This window comes from Dermacentor albipictus, chromosome 8, assembly GCF_038994185.2.
Source record: "Dermacentor albipictus isolate Rhodes 1998 colony chromosome 8, USDA_Dalb.pri_finalv2, whole genome shotgun sequence".
In the NCBI taxonomy this organism is placed as follows: domain Eukaryota; kingdom Metazoa; phylum Arthropoda; class Arachnida; order Ixodida; family Ixodidae; genus Dermacentor; species Dermacentor albipictus.
Window position 1 is genome coordinate 133,761,864 of NC_091828.1, and position 17,717 is coordinate 133,779,580.

Consider the following 17,717-nt stretch of genomic DNA (forward strand, 5'->3'; position numbering starts at 1 on the left):
TGTCACATTTATACTTCGTTAAGCCATTGGTAGAAAGTTGTGTACGCTGGCTGCCTCGGCCCAGAATGTATTATTACATGATTCAACTAAAGTCGCAGTGCGTTGCGTATCGGTGTATTACCGTTTCTACACTACTAATGCCTAATCGTACCTAGAATCGCAGAGATTTCTCAGCAAATATAAGAAGTGAACTGTGTCTTGCTTTCTCTGGCTCCGTGCACCAATGACGTACACAGAGGCATTGTGGAATGCGGCAACGATGCAGTCGAGCTTCGGCCGGAACGCGGCGCCTGCTGAGATGCCGCTGTGACCGTGCCTGTGCGTGAAAGATGGATCCCTCACCTGCCAAGTGCTGCGTGCCTCTCCAGTAGCCCAGGTCTTCGTCGCCCGGCGGCCTCAGGACCTCGGGTCCGATGGACGAGAGCAAGTTGTCGCGGAGGTCCAGCGTCAGGTAGCGCACGTCGGCCAGGTAGCGAAGGAGGCCAGCGGGAAGGCGCCGGATGCTGGTACCGGTCAGCCTCAGCACCAACTCGTGGCTGCCGTGTAGGCCGAGCAGGGCATCGGGAAAGACGACGCGCAGCTGACGCCCCGTGACTGTGAGTTCGCTGAGCTTGGCGCCGAACGCCCACTGGAGCTGGTGCGAGAGCACCGGTTCCTCCACTTCGACCAGCACTCGACGGAGCGACTGCAGCTGTGACACAAGCTCCTGGAGCCGGAACGAACGCACCGACCCGTAGCTGGTCGTGCGAAGACTCTTCAGGAACCTACGACAAAGACGAGTGGGTGGACATTGAGTACCATACACCATATATATCATGTGCATCACCTGCGACGTTTTTTTTTTTGCAGCTTTGCTCTGCCCACTACAGAGTTAAAAACCGACACACCTACACAGGCTCAAGGATATCGAAAAGCGCAACTCCAAAGGTTTCCGTAGTACTGCCCTTTGTTTCGACATGTAGGACTGCTGGTTTTCGTGACAGCCCCCGTCTCCTACGAACTTTTCGCCTGATTATTCCCGCTTTCCTAGCTTCTTGGTGTTGAAATATTTCTTGTGTTTCTGCCTGTTCTTACGCATTATCTCTTGCCCAGTACTGATGACCACAGTGCCTTATATATGGCTATAGCTCCGTACACCCACGAAGAGCATTTTTGTGCTGGATTTTCCCCAAAATTGCTAAGCAATAGCCACTAGGATCACACATAAACCATACGATTTCAGAGCCGATATATTGAAGCATCGGCATATCTTGCGACGACCAGACAGGTGGCGCGCGTTGAATACTGATGCGCCTGTAGGGTCTACAAGAGCTAGCAGATCCACGACAAAGATAGATGGCCGCGTATTGGCAGCGCGACTGTACAGAGGAAGAAATTTACTTCATTTCAACTGAGCGAGAAGTGTGAGCTCAACAACAAGCAAAGCTAGCGGAAAAGAAATTACTTCGTAAGTGTAGCTAGCACGTGCACAAAAGTTGTGAGAAAGCTGGGGCTGTGTTTTTGGACGATCACCTTCGGCGAGACTTTTGCGAAGTGTGGCGTGACTAGCGCAGGGCGCATTGGCGTGTATACGAGCAACAGCATCCTTAGGAATGTGTCGAGCACGCTCCCAAGCACAGTACAAAGAATGCTGTAGGCAGACGCTAATTGCGCTAAATCTCGCGAAAGAAAAATTCCGGCAGAACCCACTTCTCGGTGAATGCCGATGTTAATGCAGTAAGCATTGAAGCAATGTAGCCGCACACCATACTGCCACCACCGAAAGCTTTAGGTATGAAAAGTGTGTGCAGCCGGGCTTCTCTCTCGCGTACACCTCTGGGCACGCTGCGCCATGCAGTGTCTCCGCTGCCAAGCCCGCGCTTGGCGCGCATGAGAGTATTTATTCAGACAAGATTGTTGGAATACCCAGCCACCCAAGTTGGCGTAATAGAGGTCCGTCGAAAAGCGGCACGTGCCCAGTGTCGCACAAGCAGCGACCCAAGTTGGCTCGACGCTTGGTTTCGAACACGGTTTTCTCTGCACAGCAGCCCGATGCTCATTAGTCCATCGAGTACCCGGTGACCTAAGTTAACGGAAAAACGGTTAGGGAGATGGGCAGATAAACACCAATAAGCGCGGGAAGAATAGATGCAAAAGGTGCCTAAGAATGTCTGAAATGTATTTCAAATGTATTGAAAACCTAACTGTACAAAATAAACTTTTACGAAAGCGTCTAGATGATATGGAGGACAGGTCACGCCGCGATAATTTGATTTTCCATGGAATAACAGATTCATCTGAAACTTGGCAACAAACTGAAAGCACACTGACCAATGCACTAACAAAGGTTCTTAACTCGCTACCAAACGACCCATTTGAGCGTGTTCATCGTTTAGGGATATTTTCCCCTAATAAATGCAGACCCATCATTGCGAAGTTTACCAACTACAAAATAAAAGAACTAATCTTATCACATCGCAATGATTTCAAGGAACAAAAAATTTCAATAAGCGAAGATTTTTCACCCGCCACTCGAACTGCGAGACGGAAACTTACGGAATTTGGAATTGGCCATCCGGGATCACCCAAATTTCGCCTTCGCTACAATAAGCTATACATACGCGGCAAATGCTTCATGTACAATCCTTCTAACGACACAATCGATGAAATCGAGCAGCCATCCGAACACGCGCCCCAAGGATCAAGCGCTTCGTCACATGGGGCGTCCTAGGGGCGCGAGAGGGGCAGTGGTCATTCATCATCGCCATCTGATGTTACGATTCTGTATACTAACATCAGAAGTATCTTGAATAAGAAAACTTCTCTTTCTCTTTCATCGGCAATCGACACCTGTTCTGCGCATATCATCGCACTTACTGAAACTTGGCTATCATCTCAAATTCACGATAATGAACTCTTTCACAACGCACACCGCTTCGCAGTATATCGCAATGACCGAACTAATCAACGGGGAGGCGGCGTACTCCTTGCTATTTCGAAGGACTTACCGTCATCATGCATCTACACTAATAGCGTCTTCGAAACTGTCTGGGCATCAGTTACTCTTGACCATCAGAAAATAATATTCGGCGTATGCTATCGTCCTCCTTCTTCTCCATGCTCGTTTATTAACGACCTTCATGACGAACTTAACATAATACACACCAGATTTCCATCGGCTTCCTTGTTTTTACTAGGTGATTTTAACTTTCCGAGTATTTCTTGGGTTACCCAGCCTCCCACCCTATCTCCATTTTCATCCGATGCCAGCGATTTTCTTGATTTATGCTCTGTTTTTTCACTTACCCAATTAGTCACTAATGCTACCAGAATCTCTGTCAACACAGCCAACACTTTAGATTTGATACTAACCAATCGAGCCGACTTTGCTTCAGCCATCACCTATTTACCTAACATAAGTGATCACTCTTTGCTCATTTTCAACATTAACACTGCCTGTCCTAAACCTGCAAGAAAGAAAAAGACCATACTAGATTATATTAAAGCAGACTTCGATGCCATTAACAATGAATTATCAGTTTTCACTCAAACCTTCTTCAGAAACTTTAACGAACGCTCTGTGCAAACTAACTGGGATATGTTCACGGCCAAAGTTCACGAACTAACTCAAAAATATGTTCCAAGACGCACCATCACTTCTAATCCTCAAGCCCCATGGTATACCACCCATATAAGACGCCTATCTAACAGAAAAAAGCGCCGTTATCGTACAGCCAGGCTATCGCAATGTAACGCACACTGGGACGCATACAAGACTGCCGCTGATGCGTATATAACTGCGCTTAAGCAAGCAAAGGATAACTTCCTCTCTAACACTTTACCATCGATGCTATCTACCAACATTAAAAAATTTTGGCGCGTCATCAACCCGCATACCGAAGAATCTATTAACTTAACTGACGCGTCGGGTGACCCTATTCCGGCTCATTTATGCGCATCAGAACTTAACGAAACCTTTGTTCTCAACTTCTCGCGCACATCAAACACCAAACATCCCGTTCCACTCCGGTATAATTTCCCAACTATGCCTCAAATTTTCATCGTTTCATCTGGCGTTGCTAAACTTATTGATGCCCTTAAATTTCATTCATCGCCCGGTTTTGACTGCATACATGCTAAATTTTTAAAAAATACAATTGTCTACAGTTCCTTAATACTAACAAAGTTATTTCAGCAGACTCTCGATAGTTCCACTCTGCCAACACAATGGAAAGTCGGGAAGGTGGTTCCATTATTCAAGTCAGGAAGTAGAACATCCCCTATAAATTATCGCCCCATCTCGCTCACTAGTACTTGTTGCAAGCTATTAGAACATGTAATCTTCACGAACCTTGTGAACTTTCTCGAGTCTAATTCATTTTTTACACCCGCACAGCATGGTTTCCGTAAGTCATTTTCTTGCGAAACACAACTTGCCAGTTTCACTATCAAACTTCACCATATTTTAGATCGCGCATCAGAAGCTGACTGCATTTTCCTAGATTACTCGAAAGCATTCGACAAGGTATGTCACCGCTTATTATTTTTAAAGCTAACCCAACTGAATATCGACTACAATGTTCTGAAATGGATTGAATACTTTCTTCTTAACCGATCGCAGTTCGTTTACGCTAATAATTTTAACTCCACTTTCAGCGAAGTTTACTCAGGCGTGCCACAAGGGTCAGTGCTTGGAGCCCTTTTATTTCTTATTTACATCAATGATCTCCCTTCCATTGTATCATCTAACATTCTTTTGTTTGCTGATGACTGTGTTGTTTTCCGCGAAATAAAATCCCGCGACGATGCTAACATTCTTCAGCGTGACCTCTCTAACATTTCTCGTTGGAGTAATGAATGGCTTATGGAACTTAATACTAATAAGTGCAAAATTATGCGAATATCAAGAAGTGCCAACTCTCCGCCTGTATACTACCTAAATAACGTTGCGTTAGAAGCGGTTACTTCATATAAATACCTGGGTGTTCATATTTCTACTGACCTTAACTGGACGCGCCATATTGAATACATTACTAACAAAGCTAACCGCATGTTGGGCTGCGTGCGCCGTAACTTTTCCAAAACTCCATCTTCTTTGAAATTACTGCTTTATAAAACACTAATACGTTCTAATTTGGAATATGCCGCCGCGATATGGGATCCGCACCATGAAAAACTGATAACTTTACTTGAGCTGGTTCAAAATAACGCTGCTCGTTTTATCCTGTCCAACTTTAACCGTACCGCAAGTGTAACAAGCATGAAAGCTAATCTTTCTTTACCTCTTCTAGCATCCCGCCGGCAGACAATTCGTTTGAGCCTTTTTCATAAACTATACCATCACCCCATGCTACGCGATTCCCTCATTTCATTCCCCAGATACGTGTCAAATCGCATTGACCATCGTCACAAAGTTGGCATTGCAACATGTAACACTAAAACTGCATTTCAGTCTTTCTTGCCTCGCACATCACGCGAATGGAACCGCCTTCCCGCAGATATAGTCGACATAACTGATAACCAGCATTTTCGTTCTGCACTAGCTAACATTGTATAACAGGAAGATGATAATACTTGTTCTGTAATATGCATTGTATTTATTTATGTATTTCTGTTTTGTAACCACTCCCCTCTTTAATGCCTTTGGCCTTGAGGGTTCAATAAAATGAAAATGAAAAATGAAAGAATGTCAATGCATTAAAATAATCCCCGAAAGTGATCGTCCAAGAACACCGCCATTGTAACAGGCTGAGTTCAACGGCCAGTCACATGCAACAGGAGCGCAGCGCGTCTTGGGTCGGTGTTTTACATGAGTACGCCCTTCCTCCCTCCTACAGCCACGTTGCGACAAAAGTGACAGCAACAAGCTAACCTGAGACCGTGTAGTGATCTGGGGTCTAGGAACTTGAGCTGCAGACGCCTGATGTCCAGAGACTGGAGGCCATGGGCGCCGGCGAAGCTGTCGGTCGCCATCGAGGAGATTGGGTTGCCCGACAAGTCCAGCGTGCGGAGCAGGGGCAGAAACTGCCACAGGTGGCGGGGCATCGACTCGAGCAGATTGCGGGACACATCCAGCTCTCGGAGGCTTCTCAGGTGCCGGAATGCGTCGGAAGACAGGTTGAACAGGAAGTTCTCGGCCACATCCAGCGTCAACAACCTGGGGGGTGAAGATGGTGGTACCGTCATCACCGAGGGCCTAATTAGTAGAGTGCAGGAAGATCTGCCCCGGTACTTCGCAATTACAGTTGTCTTGGATAAAACGCATACACGTGCATTAACTTGAAATTTGCTGAGGCCATCGACACGCTTCATTCCTTGTCGCCTCTGAATAATGTGTTTCTTCCCTTTTTATATGACCCATTGGTAGGTGGCTTTGCGTGCTTATAGTCATCTCGTATACGACTTACTATACCAGGCATCATGAGAAGGCACAGGTTTCTTGAATAGCTTTGAAGCAGGTAACACTTTTGCTACTGCACGGAGTCCAGTAACCGCTTCCATGTTTACATCGATTAACCGGTCGTGCGCTCTAATTCAGTAGCTACAGTGATATCGTCCCGGCTAAATGTATTCATATCGGATTTATGAACAACTTGTCACCCACAGTGGTCACGTCTCACTGCGTTCAAGTACTTCAACAATGCGACTGCATCACCTAAATTCCTGTTATGCTATTTTAACACAGTTGTACGTGTCAAAAAGCACGCGTCAAGCAGTCTGCCCTCCCCCCTCGGCCTTGCGTTTCAATCTTACGTAGTTCAAAAGCGCTTAGCATCACTTCGTGGGAAGCAGCATACTCGTATTTAACGCAATGATCAATCATCGTTGTGTCGGAAGCAGGTACGTGCTGTTAGTACAGATATTTGCAAAGGCGTAAACGGCAACGGACCAAACTAATGATATGCAGCGCACAGCAGCCATTCGTGTGTAGTCCAGCTGCTGTTCTTATGACACACGGCCGCCTCACAGGCTTGAAGACCGCGGATGCAGCTCGCGGAAAATACCAACGACATTTACTCTTTCCATCGTCGCCGACAACGTTTCGGCAGGACCGTACTGTGCACGCAAGGCTGACTCAATTTACTACGCTGCACGGATGGAAAGAAGGCCGGTGAAAAGAAAAATGCGCAGTATCACTTTGCGCTACCTCAGCGCACCCCGCATCCATGTATTTACATAGAATATGCAGAATTTCACGGCTGGATCTTGGCGTTTCATGTTTTCTAGGCTACGCTGAATGACACAAAGATTCTGTGTGTCAGGCTTGCGGGACGGCGAGGCCGCGCTTGTCATCGCGGAACGGCGGCCACCAGCATAGCAGCACCCGCTTCAACGCAAACGGGCGGCCGGTCGCTTCCTAGCCGCGGCGTTCGAATTTGCCGGCTATGGGAGAGATCGGCGCTGGTGTCGCGGGGCGGCAACTTCAGGTTAGCTCGTGTGTCAGTCGGTGACATTCACCTTTTCAAGTGGAATGGTGGAAGTCTCGCCAGGCTGCAGTTTCTCAACTTGAGGGTGTCCAGAGTCTTTAGCGGTTGGAGACATGCTCTGTTCACAGTGAACAGCGGGTTGTGCGCCAGGTCCAAGTGCATCAGCTGGCCCAGACCGCTGAACGAGTCTTCGTCGATGACGATTAACTGGTTCCGAGAGAGGTTGAGTGCCAAGATGCTTCGGAAACCATCGAAATGATGGGCGCCGATGCTGGAGATGCGGTTTCCAGACAGGTCAAGGACACGAAGTGTGCCTTTGATGGCTGTGAAAGAGCTGCAGTGCGTCAGGTTGTTGAAAGAGAGGTTGAGCCGCTCTAGAGCCGTATTCTGGAAAGCATCCGCTGGGATGGAGGCGATCCGGTTGTGACTGAGGTCGACAACACGCAGCCTCGTCAAGTTCCCAAATGCAAATTCGTGGATGGATTCAATTCTGTTGTCGCTCAAGAGGATCACCTGCGACCATGTTGAAATTAATGTTAGGCACTGACTTTTTCCCCAAATCGTTATTATAATTAAACCACTTCAATTGGACTAATGTTAACTCTACGCCAAGTCGCCTTACTCTAATTGCATCGCATCGGGGGCGAGGGCCACTACTGGAAAGACAGGCGATGCTGTCGGCGTGACGTAGCATGAGGGATCACGTGGACGAAGCTGTCGCGCTGGCCCTCGTTTTTAATTCTATGCGCTGGCCACGTCGGAAGTAGAGAAGCGGAACAGAGAACGAGTGATTTTAAAAACGCTGTGGAAGCCTTAACCGCATACTTGACTTGAAGCGCAAAAAACGGGTACAGAAGAAAGGGAGACCAGACAGGACGAGCGCTAACTTCAAACTAAAGTTTATTCTCAGAAAACCATGCGTGGTTTTCTGAGAAAAAAATTGTTAGCAAAATTAAATGCTAAAATGAATTAAAATGTCACCATGCTCTCGCTAAAGGTACACCGCACGGTGCAAATGCGTAGATCACGTATTTACCGCGCATTATTAAAAAAATTAAAAAAAAATGCGAGTAAGCAGGACAAGAGAACTGCGCTTTTGTCCTGTAGGTTCGTGATTTTCTAGCTTTGCTCGATATATTTTCGGCATGAAGCCTTGCGACAATAAGAAATTCAGACGCTTTTGCAATATACCGTACTTTATGCGCTTTTAAAAAAATAGAAACTACTGTTTAAAGAAACGAGAGCGGAAGGTAGATTATTTAAAGGTGAGGCCTACTCAGAATCTCAATGTACAGGTAGCTAATTAAAAACTACAGGTAGGTAACAAAAAAGAAAACTTATCTTTTTAAACATTTGCTTTAACTTACGTGTTAAAGTCATGAAGTTGAGCAGCAGTGAAACCATGTTTCTCCCAAAATGTGTTCCTGTTAACAGTTTAATAAAGCCTCCCTCGAACAGTCCAGAATTATACTGCAACGCTAAATATATTGTGGTAATTTGCGGACAGATAATGCTGAGGCTTTCTGCTTAGCAGATGTAAATTTGATAGTTCTCGGTTTAGATTTCCTGGCTTACACAAGTGAATAATTTAAAACCGCAAATGATGAATCATTTATGAGCTACGTGGAAGTTCGAAGTTGTCGTGAAAGTAATGTATACTGTTTTATTGTGTTCTACTTAAACATGGTGTATTCTCTAGGAAATTGCTCCTTTCGCGCAAAATTCCGGTTTGGTGGTCAACGTTGCGACGTATAGACACGAAGTGGCCATGCGTTGTATTTTGTGAAGAGAGAACATCGATAAAGCATTATGAGCTTTCGGGTCTGCCCAGGACCATAACTTGGCAGTGAACAACTTCCCTGGTTTTGAAGGCCTCACTCGCAGAAGTTTACAGGTGGTCACCTGCGCGGTATTTCACTTGAGCGATGGCAGGCGAATTTAGAGAAACACACCACGTTATCCGTCATACCATGTCAACGGGGCACTGCCGGCAGACGGCGCCATCGTGTGTCCTCAGGTCAAGCACTCTATTGTCAATTTTGTTATGCAGTAAACAATTCAACTTTAAACTTCGCGTTGTGTTAGCTTTTAACCATTGCGCCATACATGAACGCTATTTGTATGACTTCAAAGACCTAATCCACCATTCTTACTGACAGCGATAACGGAATGCATCTTACAGTACAAAATACAGGCGAAGATAACCTCCTGAATCTCACAAAGCAAGGGACTACGCATTATGTAGGCGATACTTCACACTTCGCTTTTCATCCAACAAGAGTAGTTAATTTTTGTAGGAGCCTAAAACAGTTTTATTTGTAGTGTTTTCGGGCTATTCGAAAGTGTGTGTAACAATATTGGTCTCTTCATAGCCTACAGTGGCACCCCGCCCCCCCCCCCCACTCTCCCACCTCCACATATTGCTTTTACTTAATGGACTGGCGGAGTTTCTTACAAGAAAATCAAACAAATGATGATAAAATGTGGCAATACCTGTAGATCCGGTGACTCTTGAAAAGCGCCGAAGCTGACGTTGGAAATAACATTATGATCTGCATGGAAGGTCTGCAGAACGTCGAGTGTCTCGAAAAGGCCAATAAGTCTTGAAATCTTGTTGTTGGACACATGCAAATTGAGCAAGGAAGAGCCTACGCTGGTCAGGAAAACGTCGTCAATTTCGGCTAGCCGATTGTGGCTAACATCTAAAGTATGCACGCCGTAGTCACGTGTCTCATTGGACCGCGAATCTTCGCCATCTGAGTTAGCATGAAGCGAAACTAAGGAGTTTTGCGACAGGTTCAAGAAGAGGGCACCGCTTCTGGATCCGCAGAGGCAATCCAGGCTGAACGACGTCAGGTTGTTGTACTGCAGCAGAAGGCTCGAGAGTTTGGAGACATTGTTGAACGCACCCGCCTCTATGGTGTCGATCCCGTTTCTCGACAGAACGATATTATGAAGCCTTGGAAGATCTTTGAAGGCGCCGCGTCTCAAGACGCGTATCTTGTTTCCCAGAAGCACGACGTTTGCGAGTCTGGACAAGTTCTTGAACGTGCCAGTGTCTACTGATGTGAGGGCGTTGTGAGCGAGTACTACCCTGTTGAGCCTCTGGTGAATAGGCTCTTTGAAGAAGCCTGGAGTAATGTATCCAATCCTGTTGCCTTCTAGGTCGAAGTGCACCAACGATGGCAAGCCCTGCAGGTACGAGTCGGTGAGGTTAAGCATCTGGTTGTGGTCCAGCTGGAGCCACTGGACGCGCCTCATATGGCGAATGAGCTCGAGCGGCAGGAAGCGCTGCCCCAGCGCGGAGCTGAGTTCCAAGACTTCGAGTGTGGGCCTGAGCGGCAGGAAAACGTGGTGGTCTATAAAGTGGATGCCGTTGAAGGACAGCTTCAGCTCTCTGAGCCGTGGCAGGTGGACAAACGTATCCTTGGACAAGGTTCGGATGCCGTTATTGGCCAAGCTGAGTGTTGTCAGGTTTCGAGCCCATGACTCGAAGTCTTTGCCACGGAGTGTCTGTATGCGATTGTCCTGCAGACTTAGCCGGCTCAAGCGCTCGGTTGTCCGTAAGGCACTGGACGGAACGCGGTCGAACCGATTCCCAGAAAGGTCTAGGACTTCAAGCGTGGCTCTGAAGCTCTGCACGTCGGCCGGTTCAAGCGAAGTGAGCGAATTGCCGCGAAGGTAGAGCACCGAAAGCGACGTGAGCGCTCGGGCTGCGTCCGGGAAGCGGCTGAACAGGTTGAAGCTCAAGTCCAGCACGACGAGCACAGACTCGAGCCCACCGAAGACGTGTTCTGCGATGCTAGCTATCCTGTTGTTGGCCAGCGAGAGCCGCTCCACGGAGACGCTGCGGAACAGGCCCACTGGAAGCTCGGTGATGAAGTTGAACTCCATGTGCAGGTCGCGCAGGTACACCGAACCTGCGACCAGACATTGCGTGCCACTTGTACAATGCAAAGTGACACGATCAACGTACGAACACACAGAAAATTGTCTCTAGAAGGACAAAATGGCTTCGCAAGAAATTGAGCATTGTCTGCTTGTAAAACCGCTTACACCGTACGGTAGTTTACAGGCTTATTACGTAGGAGATTGTTGCGTTTGGTAAGTGAGTGAGCAAGGTTAGAAATAGCCAACCTACGCACGACAAAGCAATCCTCATGACCGTAGTTAGGTGCTCACCATACGCTGACCACTATTGACAATTCAGCAGCTGCAAACACTGATCATTTCTACGTATGGGCAGCTCTATAGGTTCAATGCCTTAGAAATTAGCTAACAGAGGGCAGCGGAAACGAGTCTGATTATACATGACGAGCTTACGATTAATACCTTTTGTTTTTTTATAAGTAATTAATATTATTGATGATGAAACGAGTTTGGTCTCTCATGTCGGGTTGTTTATTCTTGTTAATATTCGTCGTTATTCTGATTCTTCACATGCTCTCGATTATTTCTCATGTTTTTTTCAATAAGTAGCGTTACCATTAAGTTATGTATTCAATTTCCTGCTATAGATAATCAACTTGCCTAATTATAATTCTTATTAATTGTTCAGATGACCGTACTTCCTTGCTGTTTTTGTACAATAACCCTATTTATGTAATCATAGGAGGCCCCTTGGCAGTTTTTTCAGGACTCTGGGACCTCCTTCTGTAATACTATTACCAGGTAACTCCAACAGGACTGTTGCAATAAACTTTACTTGACCTGAGTGGACCCCATGTGGCATGGCCCGCGTACACATTCGCAAGGAGCTCCAATGCGTGGACGGCTGGCAGACCGAGTGCTATCACACGTGGGTTCGAGTGCGGTGTAAGATTAACTACTCTATGAATGATGCCGACGCACATTCACCTACATGAAAAGAACGACTGCAAGCCACTACAGATCCGACTTGCCAACTTTTCTTTTCCAACCATCCTTTTTCTACAGCTTGCGGTCCGTTGCGGAGCGACAAAAACAAACGCACTTGCATTCCTCAATATTGCAGTGCGAATGCACGGCCACGAGCTCCTCAAACGGGAAACGCGAGGTCACGTACTGTCTCGGCCTCCTATGAATTATGGTAGGACGAAACACAGTGCCATCGAAACAGTGGTACCGCGCCTAAAGGAGGACGTCTGGTCATTTTAAGCCTAACCCCTGCCGCACTGACCATTGAACAGTTTCTCGGGCAGGCGATCCATGAGGTTTCGGCTAAGGTCCAACTGATCCAGGTGGCGCGTGGGCAAGAACCAGGTGGCCGGCAAGGTCTTCAGCAGGTTTCCTCCGAGGAAAAGCGCCGTGAGAGAGTGCAGCTTGCGCAGCGCGTTCCGCGGCAGGTGCTCGAGCAGGTTGTGCGCCAGGCTGAGCCGCGTGAGAGACTCCGGAAATGGCGAGCCCACGACTTCGGACAGCAGGTTGCGGTCCAGCTCAAGCGTCGCCAGCTCGCTCATGTTGGAGAACAGGCTGTCACGGACGACCTGCGGGAGGCGGCCAGCACATAAAGGCCTAAATTTACACGGCTCAAGGCAGGGCGAAACAACTTTGCTGACACTGAACAGATTCAAGTCTCTTACGGAAATGAAACAGGGCAGGCACAGTGATGATCACGTCGTTACGCGTCCTTTGGCTCGGCTGGTCGTTCTCGGCTGGATAACTATTTTGCAGATAACAAGGGCTTTTCATTCCTTTCAGGGACCAAGGACCAAATCCGTGCCTAAACTGTTACAGTGCAAAACATACCACACAGATTCGAACTTGGACACGTAAGTGGTGACGAGAAAGTAAAGCTGAAAATTTAAGAACAGAAATACACAAGTCACCATTTTTTTTACATATGTTACCTGATGTATGTAACCAGGACAATGGCTACATACATCACCAGGGCCTGAACGACCACTCAACGGCTGTGACGAACGGTAGAACTCTTTCCGTACGAGGGCAATATCACGATAGGAAGCTACGGGATGCCCTTTTGCGTTGAGTCGCGACGAAATTGTTTAATTCACTTGGCCCATAATGAAACGGTAAAATCAGACTGTCCATACTGGTTGCTAGTATTATCAGCGCCGCGGTAGCAGCGCCGCGGTAGCAGCGTCGCCGATAGAGAATCCGCATATCATATTGACCGCAAATAACGACGAGGACAGAGGAAGAGAACACAAAAGCGACACGGGCGGTAACTTTCAGCTGGTTTATTCACGGCAACCCGTGGCAATATATAGACAAATAGAACATGCGTAGAACGTAGCAACAAGAACACTCAACAGCCTAGCGGGGCAACCAATTATCAAAAAAATCTATCTGCGATTGAAACAACCTAATGGAAGTGTCACTAACGCAGTCTTGGCCTTTCTTTTTTATGTGATAAGCCTCCATCAGTTCGCGTGCAGTCTGGTCCTGGCTCCTCCCCAGAATCTTAATCTCCTTGAAAGGAGATAAAGGGTAATGCATATGATGTAAAGCATATGATGCGAAGCCAATCGTTGAACAGTCAAACTTGCCGCCACAACTCTGCCCGGAGAATTTTGCATAGGCGCTTAATGTGAATCCGCGGCGGAACAACACACCCAAGCAGTGCACTCAATTCGAAAGGGATCAGGCCTCGCTTGATACAAAAGCCGATGAATCTTGCCCGGCAGGTAGTCGCCACGATGTAACTGATGAGTGATTCTTCATTTCAGGAAGTGAGTGTTTTGCTAGAACTACAGAATGGCATGCCGAAAAGGATTTGAAGTCTGCAAGACGTGCCTTTCATCAGTTGGCGGAGTACTACTGGAACCACGTGGTTGGTCATTTTCTTAGAGCATCGAAGGTTACGAGGACTGGTCACGTACAAGGAACTAAGCCGCTTCTGCTGGGCAACGCAAACATCTCAGAAGACGTGACCGCCCTGCTTGGTAAAGGACCGAAGTACAGCGTCGAGCATCAAGTTCCTGCACATGAACTGGCTGCTCTGAACAGGCGGGTGGCGAAGAAGGCTCCGCAGGATCACCATGACAAGTGCCTGTTGAAAGGTGTTGCCTGTCTTAGCAGGAGTGTCTCGAAACTGACTTCCAATCGAACAGTATCCGCCATACGTAGGACTTTGACCTTTTGTAAAGAAAACCAGCTTGTAATTTTAGAAGCAGTCAAGGAAGGGGGAGTTGTGCTGCCGAAGGGTATGTATGGTGTCGAAGCCTCTTAGGCACTGTAGAAAAATTTTAAACCTATTAGGCCTTTAATCTCGATAGACTAGCTAGCGACATCAGAGTGGATACGCGAACAGCGCTAGCGGCATGGCTCTTAATCGTTTTCCCTCAATGATGCCGGCCTTTATCGCCGGGCTCTTCGTTGGGCTAACAGCTGATTACTATGCTACGCCAATAGCTCCTTCACAACCGACATGCGTGCAAATGCTGATCCCCAACATCGACAAGATGGCGCCTTTTCTGGATGCACCCTTATCTGGCGGGCTCGTTCACCGAGTTTTGCCACATCATCAACGTCTTCAGTAGAAGCCGATGATATAAATGCGTCACTTGCACCAGCCAACTTCCGTGGGCACGCGAACAGTGCTACCAGCATGACTCTTAATCATATCTCCTTCCTGATGCAAGTTGGGGCACAATTATCATTATACGCTAAGCGATCTAATTGCCTGTGTCTGCTACTGTTCCCGTGCCCACGGGTATTGCGCGAGAAGTTATGTGTATGCTTCTCTATGACTTTTATACTATTATGCTCGGGTGACATTGAAACTAACCCTTGTCCTCATACTCGTTGCGAATCCCTTTTAGGAATCGATTCCCTCCCTAATGATCCGTTGAACAAATGAAAGTTCCCTTTGACATTAATAAAGATGTGCATAACCGCTCACTTCAAAATAGCATGTTACAAGCTGAATGTTCTGCAGATACTAAAACGGTTAAGAACGAACAGAAAAGCTTAGATGCTAAAATTAGTGGAATGAACAAAAGACTAGAAGTGCTTGAAGAAAGAACAAGAACACTAGACCGGTAGAAGGAACAACTCGTAACAATGTACAAATCACTTGAAGAGCTCACCACTAGAAATGAGCTGTCTCGACTGAATGAGCTGAGAATCTCGACTGAATGAACAAGACCGGTCATGTCGTGACAATTTAATCATTTATTGTCTACCGAACGCCAAGAAAACTTGGCAAGAAAGTGAACAGAAAATAGTTGCAACCTTTATCTCGGTTTTTGATTGCTTTTCTTCCAATCTCATCGCGCGAGCACATCTAATTATTATAACAACGAGCTGAAGGAAATTCTGTTTCATCCACCTCATTATATATCTTCAAGGACCGACCATCGCTTCAAGGTGGTTCTACCTTCTTGTTGCACAAAATTGTGTAATGACTCTTTTGTTCCTAGAACAAGTGTCGCATGGAACCACCTTCCCTCTACAATCGCCAGCATGGCTGATGAGCACACGTTCAAGATCGCTTTACAAGACGCCTTGTAATATTTTTGTTTGTTGTTGTTTGCTGCACGCCTTGCAATTTTTCTCCCACTCCTTTCGTAAGTGCCATTGGGCCCTGAATGTATTTTAAATAAATAAATAAATAAATTGGTCGCTTCGCACCAAATAAATGTCGGCCAATAATTATAAAGTTCAGTTGTTTCAAAACCAAAGAAAGGCTTTTTTCGATGCGGAACCTGTGTAAACAAAAAGGCATGACTATAAGCGAAGACTTTTCGCTTGCTACACGCATCGCTAGAAAGAAGCTTTTCGACTTTGGTAAAAGCCAGCCTTCTACTGAGCCTTTCAAGCTTCGCCACGAGAAGCTGTACCTGAATGGAAGGTGCTATTTCTTTAACGCTACTATTGCCCCCGTTCAAAAATTCGTGACACATCACGACAACACAACACCGAGAATTATTCACCACATACGACACGTGCATCATCGCAGCAAACGAGTGGGGTAGTGGCTGTCTACCGTCATCACGTCCTCCAATATCAGTGCGGTTTACCAACGTTAGCAGCATTCTTCACAAATACGGCCCTTTATCATCAGCAATAAACTCATGCGACGCCCAAATCGTTGCCTTAACCGAAACATGGTTGCCATTTCATGTCAATGACGTTGAACTTTTTCATTGCGCACAGAACTACATTTTATACCGTTGAGATCGCACAGAGGAGGCGGTGTTCTCTGGGCCGTATCTCCCATCTCCCATCGCGTTATCGGCGTTATCGGCGTTATCGGGCCCCTGGAAACTGTCTGGGCTTCCATTACCCTTGGGCATCAAACCATATTAATAGGTGTGTTCTACCGCCCACCCTCTACGTCATGTTTATTTGCCAAGGAATTCCATGACGCTATTTATCAAGTACGCAATCGCTTTCCTTCGTCGCCCATAGTTGTCCTCGGGGACTTCAACTTTCCAAACATTACGCGCAACAATGACCAACCCTCGCTGTCGCCTTTTTCCCAACAAGCTAAGGAGTTTTTAGACGCATCTTCCGATTTTTCGCTTTCACAACTCGCTACCGATCCTACGGGATCCTATGTAGCAAATGTAGCCAATGTAGCAGATACACTTGACTTAGGTAATTCTAACCTCTCATATTGACCTGATATCTTCAATCACACATTTAGCTGGCATAAGCGAGCATTGTCTTCTTCATTTCACTTTCAACTCAACTAGTCCCAAAACCATTTAACAATGGAATGTTATAGACGATTACAGAAAGGCCGATTTTGACGCAATTGACAGATAATTAACGTAACTTCTAGACGACTTCCTCCCTCATTTTGACAACCGTTCAGTCCAAACTAACTGGAACTTGTTCGTTGCTAAATTAAACGAACTAACCAACACGCATGTACCGACTCGCAAAATTGTGCTAAATCCACGAGCGCCCTGGTATGGTTCCAATTTCAAGCGACTTGCCAACTGAAAAAAACATTTTTTTCGCTTGGTTAAAAGCTCACCTACCGAATCGAGGTGGGCTACTTACAAATTAGCATTTGATACTTACAAAACCGCGTTAAAAGTTGCTAAGCATAAATTTTTATCTACCACTCTTCCGTCAATGATAAAAAATAACTTTAAAATTTTTTGGAGAACTATCGATCCCCCTAGTGACCAGCTCGCCTTGGACAACCCCCTTCGGTGTCCCGTCTTCCACACGAGCAATGTGCTACTCTCTTAAACGATACCTACGTCAAATATTTTTCCACCAAGTGTAAAAGTGTTCTACCTGCCACACATAAATATGACTATATACAAATGCCTTCAATTATTGTTGAAACGTCTGGTGCCCTAAAACTAGTTAATTCCCTCGATATGAACTTATGTCCCGGCTATGACGCAA

The 17,717-nt window shown here is 46.5% G+C and overlaps 1 protein-coding gene across 4 annotated transcripts in view; it reads right to left on the reverse strand.

Moving 5' to 3' along the window:
• The window catches only part of LOC135913476 (chaoptin-like), a 372,394-nt gene that overhangs the window by 9,621 nt on the left and 345,056 nt on the right, over positions 1 to 17,717 (reverse strand). For 3 of the 4 annotated variants that reach the window (XM_070524538.1, XM_065446030.2, XM_065446031.2), the window contains 5 exons: positions 12,565 to 12,871; positions 9,900 to 11,326; positions 7,438 to 7,919; positions 5,852 to 6,136; positions 343 to 764 (listed from right to left, as the gene is read on the reverse strand). In XM_070524538.1, the coding sequence (XP_070380639.1) occupies positions 343 to 764; positions 5,852 to 6,136; positions 7,438 to 7,919; positions 9,900 to 11,326; positions 12,565 to 12,871 (2,923 nt within the window). Of the gene's footprint in view, positions 1 to 342; positions 765 to 5,851; positions 6,137 to 7,437; positions 7,920 to 9,899; positions 11,327 to 12,564; positions 12,872 to 12,967; positions 13,068 to 17,717 lie in introns of those variants that run through there. The other variant, XM_070524539.1, reaches the window with a different exon arrangement.